This window comes from Desmodus rotundus, chromosome 4 (assembly GCF_022682495.2).
Source record: "Desmodus rotundus isolate HL8 chromosome 4, HLdesRot8A.1, whole genome shotgun sequence".
NCBI classification, from domain to species: domain Eukaryota; kingdom Metazoa; phylum Chordata; class Mammalia; order Chiroptera; family Phyllostomidae; genus Desmodus; species Desmodus rotundus.
Window position 1 is genome coordinate 51,955,875 of NC_071390.1, and position 13,261 is coordinate 51,969,135.

Genomic DNA, 13,261 nt, shown 5'->3' on the forward strand with positions numbered 1-13,261 from the left:
TGTTTTAGTTATTTGTTTAGGGTTTTTCTTTTTCTTTTTTTTTTTTTTTGTTTTTAATTTTTGGTTTAATTTTCCAGCTCTTTAGTTGCTTTTCTTTTTTTTTTTTGGTGCAAAAGAAGTTGAATTAACTTTCTTTTTTTTTTTTTAATTTTTATTGTTATTCAATTACAGTTGTATGCCTTTTCTCCCCATCCCTCCACCCCACCCCAGGTGAACCCATCTCCCTCCCCCACCTCCACCCTCCCCCTTGGTTTTGTCCATGTGTCCTTTATAGTAGTTCCTGTAATCCTGTTTAGGGTTTTTCTTAGGTTTAGTTGTTGATAGTTGTGAGTTTGTTGTCATTTTACTGTTCATAGTTTTGATCTTCTCTTTCTTATGTAAGCCCCTTTAATATTTCATATAATAAGGGCTCGGTGATAATGAACTCCTTTAGCTTTACCTTGTCTGGGAAGCACTTTATCTGCCTTTCCATTCTCAATGATAGCTTTGCTGGGTAGAGTAATCTTGGATGTAGGTCCTTGCCTTTCATGACTTTGAATACTTCTTTCCAGCCCCTTCTTGCCTGCAAGATCTCTTTGGAGAAATCAGCTGATAGTCCTATGTAAACTCCTTTGTAGGTAACTCTTCTCTTGCTGCTTTTAAGATTCCCTCTTTATCTTTCACCTTTGGCATTTTAATTATGGTATGTTTGGGTGTGTCCCTCTTTGGTTCCAACTTGCTTGGGACTCTGTGTGCTTCCTGGACTTGCATGTCTATTTCCTTTGCCAAATTGGGGAAGTTTTCTTTCATTATTTTTCAAATAGATTTCCAATTTCTTGCTCTTTCTCTTCTCCTTCTGGCACCCCTATGATTCTGATGTTGGAACATTTAAAGTTGTCCCAGAAGTTCCTAAACCTCTCCTCATTTTTTTGAATTCTGTTTCTTCTTTCTGTTCTGGGCAAATGTTTATTTCTTCCTTTGTTCCAAACTGTTGATTTGAATCCTGGCTTCCTTCCCTCCCTTGTTGGTTCCATGTATATATTTTTTTATTTCATTTTGTATAGACTTCACTTCTTCCTTTATTTTGCAGCTATACTCAATCATTTCCATGAGCATCCTGATCACCAGTGTTTTGAACTCCGCATCTGATAGGCTGGCTATCTCCATGTTGCTGAGTTCTTTTTCTGGAGTTTTGATCTGTTCCTTCATTTGGGCCATATTTCTTTGTCTCCTCTATTTGGCAGCCTCTCTGTGTTTCTGTGTATTAGGTAGAGCTGCTCTGACAGTGTTTCCCCACCTGTTAAGTTAAAGGGGCTGAGTCTTAGGTATTCACCAGAGCAGGGCAACCTGCTTTGCTGATTGTGGCACTGTATGTGAGGGAGGGGTCATAGAGGGAACAATGCCACTTCCTCAGCTCTTGCCCTGTTTTCAGTCACTTCCCCCATTTCCTGTAAGTGACTGGCACCCTTTTAGCTGCTGCCCTGGTGCTGATTCCCCAACTGGGTGGGTTTGTGTACATTCTAGGACCTCGTTGACCCTGTAATCTGACTCTCCTGAAAGATCAGCAGTTCCTTCCACTGCCACAACCCCCACTGGTTTTTATAAGCAAAGGTTATCTGCCCTGCACTAGAACCCCGGGCTGTGTAGTCTGGTCTGGGGCTGGGATTGCTCACTCCCCAGTTGTCAGTCCCGGTTTTTATCCCTGCACATGAATGTGGAACCGCCCATTCTACTGGCTGGCTGACACTGCAGCTGTCTTGCCACACTTCCCCTCAGCCTCTGCTGCCCGTCTCCACCCCTCTTACCAGTCTGCATGAATGTTTATTCTTTAACTCCTTGGTCATCAGACTTCCATACAGTTTGATTTTCTGGCATTTCTGGGTTTTTTTTTTGTTTTTAGATTGGTTGTTATCCTTCTTATTGTGCAAGGAGGAGAAGCTATATACCTATGCCTCCATCTTGGCTGGAAGTCAGAAGCATCATTTCTTATATAAATATTTTTAAGTGAACAAATTTACCTTATCAATTTTGGCAGATTTCCCTTTGGGTAGAGTAATCAGAGGAACTCTTGTGATCTCTACAGGCCACAATCGGCAATCAGCAATTCGCTTCTGAAAACTGCACATCAAGAATCAGGCCTTTAGCATTATATGCAAAAATGGAGTTAATATAATTTAGATTAAAGGGAAATATTTCTCTCCTTTAAAAAGCAATGGAATACAAATATATAAATTTGTATTAGGTAAGTGGGGTTTTTTAACTTTCTCAAATCTATAAATTTATAAATATATACATTCTGAAAATAATTTTAGTGTCCTGTTAACAGAAACAAATTATACATTTTTAGAGTAATATGGCAATATGAATCAAAAGCCTTAAAATGTAAATAATCTTTGACCCCGAAATTCCACTTCTAGTGATATTTTCTAAACAAATAATCAGACAAGCATGTGAAAATAGTATAAAATGTTTATCTCTACTGTGAAAACAGAGTGGGGCATCTAGTCTCAGTTGACTGACAGTAAAGAGCTGTTTCACTACTTTCCTCACAATAAGAAAAAAGCTGATTGAACTGAAAATCAACAACTTTTCTAAGATCCATCTAAGAATTAAGGTCATAGGGCAAATCGCTGCACTGAAATTTGGAGACAGTCAAGTACAGAAAATCACAGCTGAGATCAGCTTACAGGATGCAGAAGCCACTGGAGTCTGTAACAGGTAGAAACAATTTGAGGGTAATTTTGACATATTGCTGGAAACTGAGTGTGGATGAGCAAGAGAGTAGAAAACTAGGGTAACCAGTCTTAAAGGTTCCCCACACTTTTTTGTTTTAAAACAAGGAGTTCCAGCAATTCTCACAGTGAAGATAGGATAAAAATCCTCTTAGGCAGAAACCAGGAAAAAGTAAACATTTTCGAATGTGCCCCGAGTGTTCTCCATAATAAAGTCCTACTCTCTAAGGTAAACTACCAGAGCCCTATCTGACCCAGGAGAAGTGTAATTAGGTATCTCCAGCCCCGTCTAGGTCTCCTGCCTCACATAAGGGCAGGAAGAAAAAAGGCTATAAAACACTTGTGAAGGTCACAACCCAGGTCACAACTCAAACCTATTAAAATACTGAGATTTAATCATAGGCTTATAGAATACTTCCCCTCCCCGACACCTTACCACTACATCAACAGAATTCCAGTATTATAACAGTAGATTATAACTGAGAGACACAAAACACAGACCCTATCTAAGAAAGAGTTCACAGGCAAACCCAAAGACAACAGGAGAAGAGCAAACAAACAAAAAAAGGAAACTGAAGGCCTTTAGCACCTTCGGCTACAGCAAACATTAAAAACAGCCAGGCTCCTAGCCAGATTAACATAAAACCTCACACTAAGAAACCTGATTACCTCATTTCTTATTACTCATACATCATGTCCAGCTTTCAATAAAAAAATTACAAGATCAAGAGTACTGTCATTAAATAACCTTTCATGTTCATAAATATCAAAAAAAATAAAATTAAATTAAAAATTGTATGAAATGCTAAAATACAAGAAAAAATTCAGTCTGAAGAGATAAAACTACTATAAGGACCATACTCAGATAGGGCACAGGCCTTGGAATGATCATATGGGGAATTTAAAACAACCGGTTAATATATCAAGGGCTCTAATGAAAAAGCAGACAACATGCAGGAACAGATGAGTAATGTAAGCAGAGATATAGAAACTCTAAGAAAGAACCAAAGGAAAATGCTAGAAATCAGAAACACTGCGAATAATATTTAATTGACCATAAAGACTTGGGTTTATTTCTGGGCTCTCTATTCTGTTCCATTGGTCTATGTGTCTGTTCTTATGCCAGCACCAGACTGTTTTGATTATAGGGGCCTTGTAATATAGTTTTATATCAGGTATTGTGATCCCTCCTACTTTGTTCTTCTTTCTCAAAATTGCTGCAGCTATTTGGGGTCATTTACAGTTCCATATAAATTTTTGAAATGTTTGTTCTATATCTGTGAAATATGTCATTGGTATCTTAATAGGTATTACACTGAATCTATAAATTGCTTTGGGTAATGTGGACATTTTGATGATGTTAATTCTTTTGATCCATGAACACAGTATATGCTTCCATTTATTTGTGTTTTCCTTAATTTCTTTCTTCAGTGTGGTGTAGTTTTCTGGCAGAAGCATAAAATGGAGTAAAAATAGCCTCTTCAACAAATGGTGTTGGGAGAGCTGGACAGCTACATACAAAAAAATTAAACTCAATCTTCAACTTACACCATACACAAAAATAAATTCAAGGTGGGTAAAAGACTAATATAAGTCACAACACCATAAAAGTCTTAGAGGAGAACATAGGCAGGAAAATCTCAGATATTCCATGCAGCAATATTTTCACCAATATGTCCCCTAGAGCAAGGGACATAAAGGAAAGAATAAACAAATGGGACCTCATCAAAATAAAAAGCTTCTTCACGGCTAAAGAAAACAGAATTAAAATGAAAAACAAAACAAAACCCAACTGTATGGGAAAACACATTTGGAAATGATACCTCGGACTAGGGTTTGATTTCCAAAATATATAAAGAACTCACACAACTCCACTCAAGGAAGACAAACAACCCAATTAAAAAATGGGCAAAGGATCTGAACAGATACTTCTCTAAGGAGGACATACAGAGGGCCCAGAGAGATGTATGAAAGGATGCTCAGCATCACTAGCCATCAGGGAGATGCAAATTAAAACCACAATGAGATACCACTTCACACTGGTGAGAATGGCCATCATAATCAAATCAACAAACAACAAGTGCTGGCAAGGTTGTGGAGAAAAGGGAACCCTAGTGCACTGTTGGTGGGAATGCAGACTGGTGCAGACACTGTGTAAAACAGTATGGAATTTCCTCAGAAAACTAAAAATGGATCTGCCTTTGACCTAGCAATACCATTGCTGGGATTATACCCTAAGAATCCTGAAACACCAATTCAAAAGAACCTATACATCCCAATGTTCATAGCACCACAATTTACAATAGCCAAGTGCTGGAAGCAAATTAAGTGCCCATGAGTAAATAAGTGGGTCAAAAAATTGTGGTGCATTTACACAATGGAATGCTACGTAGCAGAAAGAAGGAGCTCCTACCCCTCGCAACAGCACAGATGGAACTGGAGAGCATTATGCTAAGTGAAATAAGCCAGGTGGTGAGAGAGAAATACCAAATGATCTTACTTATAAGTGGAACCTAATCAGAAAAGCAAACAAGCAAGCAAAATACAACCAGAGACATTGAGATAAAGAACAAACTGACAGTTACCACAGAGGAGGGGATAGTAGGAGAAGGTCCATCAAGGAACATGTAAAAGGACACATGGACAAAACCGAAGGGCATTAGGTTCAAGGGTGGGAGGTGGGGATGGGTGGGGCAGGGAGCCATGATGGGGTGAAAATGGAGACAATTGTACTTGAACAACAGTAAAAAAAAAAATTTTAAGTTACAAAAAGCCACTGTAATTAATATGAAGAATTCATTTGATAGGCTTATCAATAGACTGGAAATAGCTGAGGAAAGAATCAGTGAGCTTGAAGATATGTCAATAAAAACTACTCAAACTGAAATGGGAAGGGGGAAGATTGAAAAAATCATAACAGAATATCCAAGAACTGTGGGACACTTCCAAAATATGTAACAGGTACACCAGAAGGAGAAGAAAGTGAAAAAGGAGCAAAAGATATTATCTGAGGTCATTATGGCTAAGAATTTTACCAAAGTGATGACAGACACAAAATCACAGACCCAGGACGCTCAAAGAACACCAAGCACAATAAATACTAAAAAACCTACACCTGGGTGTATCACATTCAAACTGTAGAAAAACAAAGAGAAAGTGAAAATCTTGAAAGAAGCCAGAGGGGGTAAAAAACACCGCTTCTATAAAGGAACAAGGATAAGAGTTACATTGGACTCCTTTCAGAAAACCTGCAAGTAGAGTGAAAAATTTAAAGTTTTGAAAGAAACAAACCAGTATTCCACTGTATCCAGCAGAATTATCCTTCAAAGGTGAAAGAAAAATAAAGATTTTCTCAAACAAAAATGGAACGAATCTGTAGCCAGTAGACCTACTTACAAGAAATGATAGAAGTGTTCAGAGAAAAGAAAAATGATATGGGTCAGAAATTTGAATCTATTAAAGAAAAGAAAAGGATGAGAGAACAAAATAAATTAAGATGAAATTTTTTAATTTTTTTATTTTTAATTAATCAAATGGGTAACTTTGTTTGAAGTAATAATAGGAACAATGTAGCCTTAATAAAATATTAGCCAGTCAAATCCAACAATGTATATTTATATTATACACCATAATCAAGTGAGGAACCAGAGGTATATAGAAACTCACCATAATACCTGCTCAATTTTTCTGTAATCCTAAAAAATAATCTATTAATTGAAAATAAAACAGTAGTTCATTCAGATTATACATATATTGGTAATTCTCTATTTCTCAACTTTCCCTAATTATCAAGTCACTGACAGAGACTAGTAGCTACCCATACAGTATCAAGTGTCCTGTTCTTTTGTACTCTCTAAATCCTGATTTAATCTGGGCAAAAACCAACGAAACACTATTCCTAGCCTCTTTTGCATCTAAAGGTGACCGATAAGATACAGAGGTTGTCAGATTCCAGGAAGGTTCTGTAAGATGAGCTAAAACAGCCAGCATGTATTCGTTTTTATCCATAAGTACTCCCCTCTTCCAACTTTCTGCTAGGAATGTGAATGTGCAGGCTGGAATTCCAGCAGCCCTTTTGGACCATGAGACAAACTTGTGGATGGAGGGCACATGTTAAAAAAGGTAGAGAGAAAGAAACACTGAGGCTGGATAACTCATTACACTGAGGAGCCACCATACATACCAGCTCTGAAGTTCTTTTACATGAAAGAGAAGTAGGAACCCACCTTGGTTGATTCACCATCACTAGATGCCTCTGCTATTAGCAGATGCACTGAAAGAGTCTTGTATCACCTTAACTATATAGATAAAAATAACAAAAGCAACATTTCTTCCCGCCTACGGTCTTTGTTATTTAGACATATTGCCTTCCTCTTCCTACCTGACCACTGCAGGAGGATCGAGATAGCAACGGCTCTCCAAGTCCCAAATAATCCTTTTCTTTATGCTCTCTGATTGGTTCCTAAATTCTCTGTCCTGTAAAATATAAGATAGAGACTTTTCTTTCTGCGTGCTATTGTTTCATCCTGCTCAACTTGTGGGACATTCTTTTAATGGGTTTGATCACAATACTTTTATTACTACTACCATTCTTGCCATACGTATGACTCTTCTGTAAATACTACACTATCTTAAATTTTAGGGTACTTTTCCATTAATGAAGCATATGAGCTAAATTACTTATACTATCCTTACATCTATCCAGTACTGGTTCACAGAACCTCAATCAGTGATTCTCAACCCTGAACGCATGTTAGAATTATTTGGGAGCTTATTCAAAAAAAAAAAAAAATCAACACCTGGGCACCAGTATTACTTTGTAAGTAAATTTTTATGTAACTGACCGGGTTAAGGCTTGGCCATTGTTACTGTTTTAACAGCTCTCCCGGTGATTCTAATGAGCAACTAGTCTTAAGAACTAATGATTTGAAATAAAATATAATATAACCTCTAAATATTTAAAATAAAATATCTGACAAAAATGCAAATATAAATCTAAGAAGGATATGAATTTCCACTAATCACAATAGTGAGAGCAGACACTGCACAATGTTTTTCAAATATTTCAGCTTTAGCTCTACTACGTAAAATATTTAGTGTCAGATATTAAAAATAACTCACCCATCTCATCTGACAAATCGTCTCACTGAGACTGTGAAGCTATAAAAAGGTGGCTGCTAGAGTGGAGGTCTGGGAAGGAATCAGAGGAAGGAGGGGCACTTTGACAGCATGCTTCAATTTTTTATTTTGACCTCTGACTGTATTACTTATTACCTACTCAAAAATAAATAAATTTAGAATTGATTTAATTCAAATGTACCCTTTATTTTTGGACATAACATGTCAGGAGACTTTTAAATCAAAATTAGATAGCTAACTGTATTATTCTGACATGTAGTTGCTTTATTTTAATAGGTGATGATGTATATAAATTACAGTGATTCACAAAATATTTCATCTAATATCAGTACATTGAATTTATCACAGAAAAACTGTGTAACTCTTTCACCTCAGGGTGGTTGAGTTCTCCATCTTCTTCCTCATAGGGCCCACCAACAATGAATGCATCGGGAATGTTATTAGCTCCTGGAGCCAGAATATTGGGAATAGGCCATTTTTTGGGCCGGGGGACAGGTTCTTTTTCCCCTCCAAGCTTCAGAGTTCCATTCTTAAAGAAAATAGGATAGTCTTTCTGCAGAAATAAATACCATACATCAGGAGATTTTGTAAAAGACTTTGAAATGGACAAAAAGGACTACTGAAGTATCTTTACAATGGCATGGTTGTATTATCTAATAAACCCTTCTGTGATTATCTGATTCTGTAGAAGAGCCTGTGCCCTTCGTTGTCTTTGTGCTGTAATTTTTTTTTGTGTTGTAATTTATTAAAAATGGATAATAATGAAAATTATTCTTGTCCAAAATATACAAATATATTTTGTCCAATGGAAATATAATTGATTATTGCCTTGTGGCTGGTAACAGGTTTTGAACAATTTGCACATTCATTTCAACAGTCCTCATTGCTTACATATGAGTCATTCTTCAGACTCTCCTTTGAACTGTTTTAAACCTTTTTGTTATATTTATATGAGGGTCATGATGTGGCTTTTTAAAAATTATCTTTTAAAAAACACACTTAAATTTTACAACAGTCTAAAATATAAGCATTTTCATATTTATAATTTATCTAAAATATATTTGTAATTGAAAATTGAGAAATATGTAAATAGGAAATTTATAAAAGAGAAATTTAAAAATCCAACATTTAAATAAAAACATGCCAGATATTGTTAATAATAAGTGAAATGCACATTTAAACAATGAGATACCATTTTAAACCATAGATTGGCAAAAATCCAAGTCTGAAAATATCAAGTGTAAATATTGTTAAGGGAATTCTTTTTTTTTATTTTTGACACCACTACAGATGTCTCCCATTTTTTCCCCTTTGCCCCCTCCACCCAGCCCCCACCCCCACCTTTACCACATTGTTGTCTGTGTCCTTTGGGTACGCATATATGTTCTTTGGCTAATCTCTTAAGGGAATGGTATTATTATATATATAGTTGATGGAAGTGTAAGTTAGTACAATTATGGAAAGTAACTTTGTAGTCTCTAGTAAAAGTTTAACTTGGTATACCCCGGAACTCAGCTATTCTAGTTCTTTATTTTAAGTTTAAAAACTTTTGTGATGCCCTGGCTGGTGTGGCTAAGTTTACATCCTGTAAACCCAAGAGTCGTAGGTTTGATTCCTGGTCAGGGTTTGCACCTAAGTTGCGGGTTCCATACCTGTTTGGGGTGTGTATAAAGAGGCAACCAATGGATGTTTCTCTCCCCACTCTCTCTCCCTCACTTCTCCTCTCTGTTTCTAAAAAATGTGTGTGTATGTGTGTGTGTGTGCATCCTCTGGTGAGGCTAAATAAAAAATGCCTAACTTTTGTGAAGAAGGGGGCATTTCTGGATTGGCAGAGTGAGAACTTCTAAAAATCTGCTACTCCATAAAAACAATAAAAGCACTGGCAAAAATGGTCAAAATTAAGTGTGCCGAGACCATTCAATGAGGACAGAGCAGTTTTTTCAACAAACAGTTCTCAAAAGCTAGTTATCCACGTGCAAAAGAATAAAGGTGGACCCTCACCTAACATCACATACAAAACTTAACTCAAATAGATCAAAGCCCCAGACCTCAGAGCTAACACTATAAACCTCTTAGAAGAAAACAGAGAGAAAAGCCTCATGACATTGGGTTTAGCAGTGATTTCTTGGTCATGAACAACAAAAGAAAATATGGACAAATTGCACTTCATCAAAATTAAAATCTTTTGTACATCAAAAGATACTAACAATGGCCCTGGCTGGTGTGGCTCAGTGCATTCAGAGCCAGCCTGCAAACCAAAGGGTCACCGGTTCAATTCCCAGTCAGGACACATGCCTGGGTTACAGGCCAGGTCCCCAGTAGGGGGCGTGCAAGAGGCACCACACACTGATGCTTCTCTCCCTCTCTTTCTCCCTTCCCCTCTGTCTAAAAATAAAATAAATAAAATCCTTTTTTAAGACAGATACTAACAATAGAGTGAGAAGACAACCAATAGAATGGGAGAAAATATTTGCTAATCACATATTTGATGAGGGGTTAATAGCTAAAATATACAGAGAACTCCAAAGGCTAAAAAACAACAACGAAGATTCAAAAAAAAAAAAAAAGCAAAGAATGTGAATATATATTTCCCCCAGAAAGGTATACGAAAGGTCAATAAGCACATGAAAAGATACTGAAAGTCATTAGTCATTAAGGAAACGCAAATCAAAACTGCAAGGAGATACCACTTCACACTTCTTATGTTGACTATTTTTTAATTTTATTTATTTACTTTTTAGAGAGAACGGAAGGAGGGAGAAAGAGAGGGAGAGAAACATCAGTGTATAAGAGAAACATCAATCCATTGACTCTCATGTGTCCCCAACTGGGGAACCTGGCCCACAACCCAGGCATATGCCCTGACTGGGAATCGAACCTACAACCTTTTGGTTCACAGGCTGGCACTCAATCCACTGAGCCACACCAGTAAGGGCTTATGTTGACTATTATCAAAAACCAGAAAATGAGTGTTAGCAAGGATGTGGAGAAGTTGGAACCTGTGTACTGTTGTTGGGAAGGTAAAATGGTGAGGAGTAATTGGAAGATTCTATACTGAAAATGTAAAATGGCAATAAAACAGGTGAGAATATTAACTAATTACATCCTTTTAACAAGCAAATTGGAAGCCTCTATCAAGAGCCTCAAAAGACCCTTATATGATCACTGTATAGAAATTTGGACTAAGAATATAACCTGGAATTAAGAGAAAGTTTTGGATAATGAAGTACATTATACAAAATCCACAAAAATATGCATAAAGTATCTTATAGAAATATATCCAAAAATTGTCAATTTAAAAATGTCTTACATATTTTTCTACCATAGATGTGTATTTATTGATATAAATTATTGTAATTTGTAATTTATTAGGTATACTAAATTACATAATAAATATAATTTTGTAATTTATTTTGTAATTTTGTAATAAATAAATATAAATAAATATGTAATCTGTAATATATTATGTATAATATATAAACTATAAATATAAACATCTATTTGTAAAATAGAAGTAAACTGAATTTTTTAAGACTCATAAAAATCTTAGCCATTAACAGAGCTCACTGTGAATAAATCTTAGCATGTGAAGAAGGCATGCTTACGTGAGTGTTTAAATCTATATAAATATCTGGCTATAGGGTTTACCTCTCCACTTGATGGAACTTGCAGACCAGCCATGTAGTTCTGCAGGGGCCCTACTGGAATGAAGGATTCAGGCACCGAGTAGGCAGCCTCCAATGTGACCTTCAGTAGATTGCCGCCTACCATCTGGGCTGTGGTCAGTAAAGGCTCTGCCACAGATACTTTAACTTCAAGAGTGCACTGCTGGAAAAATAAAATAAAATTATGCAACATTTTGAAAATGCCAGAGACCTCCCTTTTTTTCCTTATCTCATTTGAATATTATATCACTGTTCAAGATAAAAAGGTCAAGTTTATTTCCATACAGAGGATTCAGATAACTTTCTTTAGGTCCCAAGAATTAGAGAAATAGAGCCAAGAAAAGAACCTTATCCCTAAACTAGAGTGCTTCCCTTCTACAGTGCTGAGGTCAAGTATGGATGTACAAATACACATAAAAGACCACCCTGGCTGGTTTGGCTCAGTTGGTTGGAGTGTTGTCCTGTAGACCAAAAGGTTGTGGGTTTGATTCCTGGTCAGGGCACATACGCAGGTTGAGGGTTCAATCCCCACATGGGAGAAGGCAACCAATCAATGTTTCTCTCACACAGATGTTTCTGTCTTACACCATTGTTTCTTTCTCTCTCTCTCTCTCCCTCTCTCTCTCTGTCTCTCTCTCTCTGTCTCTGTCTCTCTCTCTCACACACACACCACCTCTCTCTCTAAAAGCAATGAAAAAATGTCCTCAGGTAAGGATTTTTTAAAAACCCAGAAAAGAAAAACCCAAATGCACGTAGAAGAGAAATTGGAAGGTTCTATACTTAACTGTTAACAGTGAGTGAGAATGGGGTAAATTTTTTGCTAGTCTAGATCTTATGTTTATTCTGTAATTCAAATGTGTTTTTTTTAAAAAACTTTTAGGTTTTTATGAAATATTTTAAAATCATATTCTTTGGCATATTTCTATTTTTTCAAATATGAAAAGTTTTTTGGCAAGATGAATAAGCTCAAGGAATAAATTTTTTAGGGGGGCTGCCAAGGATTTGATGTTAGTGATGTATCCAAGTAGGGTAGGCAGACAACTAGTGCTTTTTAAATTAGAGAACAGAGAAGAATTTACTTTTATTTTATTTCTTAGAAGTTGAAATTAATAAGAATAATTAATATTGTTATTAAAGAATTAAGTGTCCTGCTAATGGGAAATTCCCAAGTTATTTCTCCAATAGAAATTTTGATTTGGAAAATATAGTGCTTTTTAATAATGATGTTTTTTCAAATATATATGCTCATATATAGATATAGATGCATATATTTTTATACATGTACAATAAAATTAGGTTTAAAATGTGCAATCATATGCTAAGCACTTTACTGTAGCACTAGGAATATAAAGATAAAGAAGACATGGTCCAATTCATCATAGAATTCATGTTATAATTCCATGATTTAGAAATGCTATAATAGAGACCTGTACAAAATGCCCTAGTCAAGAAGCCCAGTGAGGAAGTGAATAATTAATTATTGGGGTGCGGAGGAGTAAGAGATGGTATCTTGTAAGATTAATTAACTTTCATAAGATGAATCTGGTTAAGCAGAGGAAGAAAGAGAAATTAATTCTGATCGAAAAGAAGAGTTGTGTGTAAAGCTGTATTGAAACAGCATGGTGCACTCAGTTCAGGTGTAAGTAGTTCAGGATTTGAGAACATAAAGCACAAGGAAGAGAGTGCTGAGAGTGAACTGAACAAGTTGGAAGCTCTTTTCATAAAGGCTGTTGCGTGCCTGATAGG

General features: G+C 36.2%; 1 protein-coding gene across 5 annotated transcripts in view; it reads right to left on the reverse strand.

Moving 5' to 3' along the window:
- The window catches only part of CFAP70 (cilia and flagella associated protein 70), a 104,903-nt gene that overhangs the window by 78,905 nt on the left and 12,737 nt on the right, over positions 1-13,261 (reverse strand). For 3 of the 5 annotated variants that reach the window (XM_053923213.1, XM_053923211.1, XM_071221236.1), the window contains 4 exons: positions 11,499-11,678; positions 8,221-8,403; positions 7,093-7,187; positions 1,998-2,097 (listed from right to left, as the gene is read on the reverse strand). In XM_053923213.1, coding sequence (XP_053779188.1) covers positions 1,998-2,097; positions 7,093-7,187; positions 8,221-8,403; positions 11,499-11,678 — 558 coding nt within the window. The remainder of the gene's footprint in view (positions 1-1,997; positions 2,098-7,092; positions 7,188-8,220; positions 8,404-11,498; positions 11,679-13,261) is intronic. The other 2 variants (XM_053923212.1, XM_053923214.1) reach the window with 1 other exon arrangement.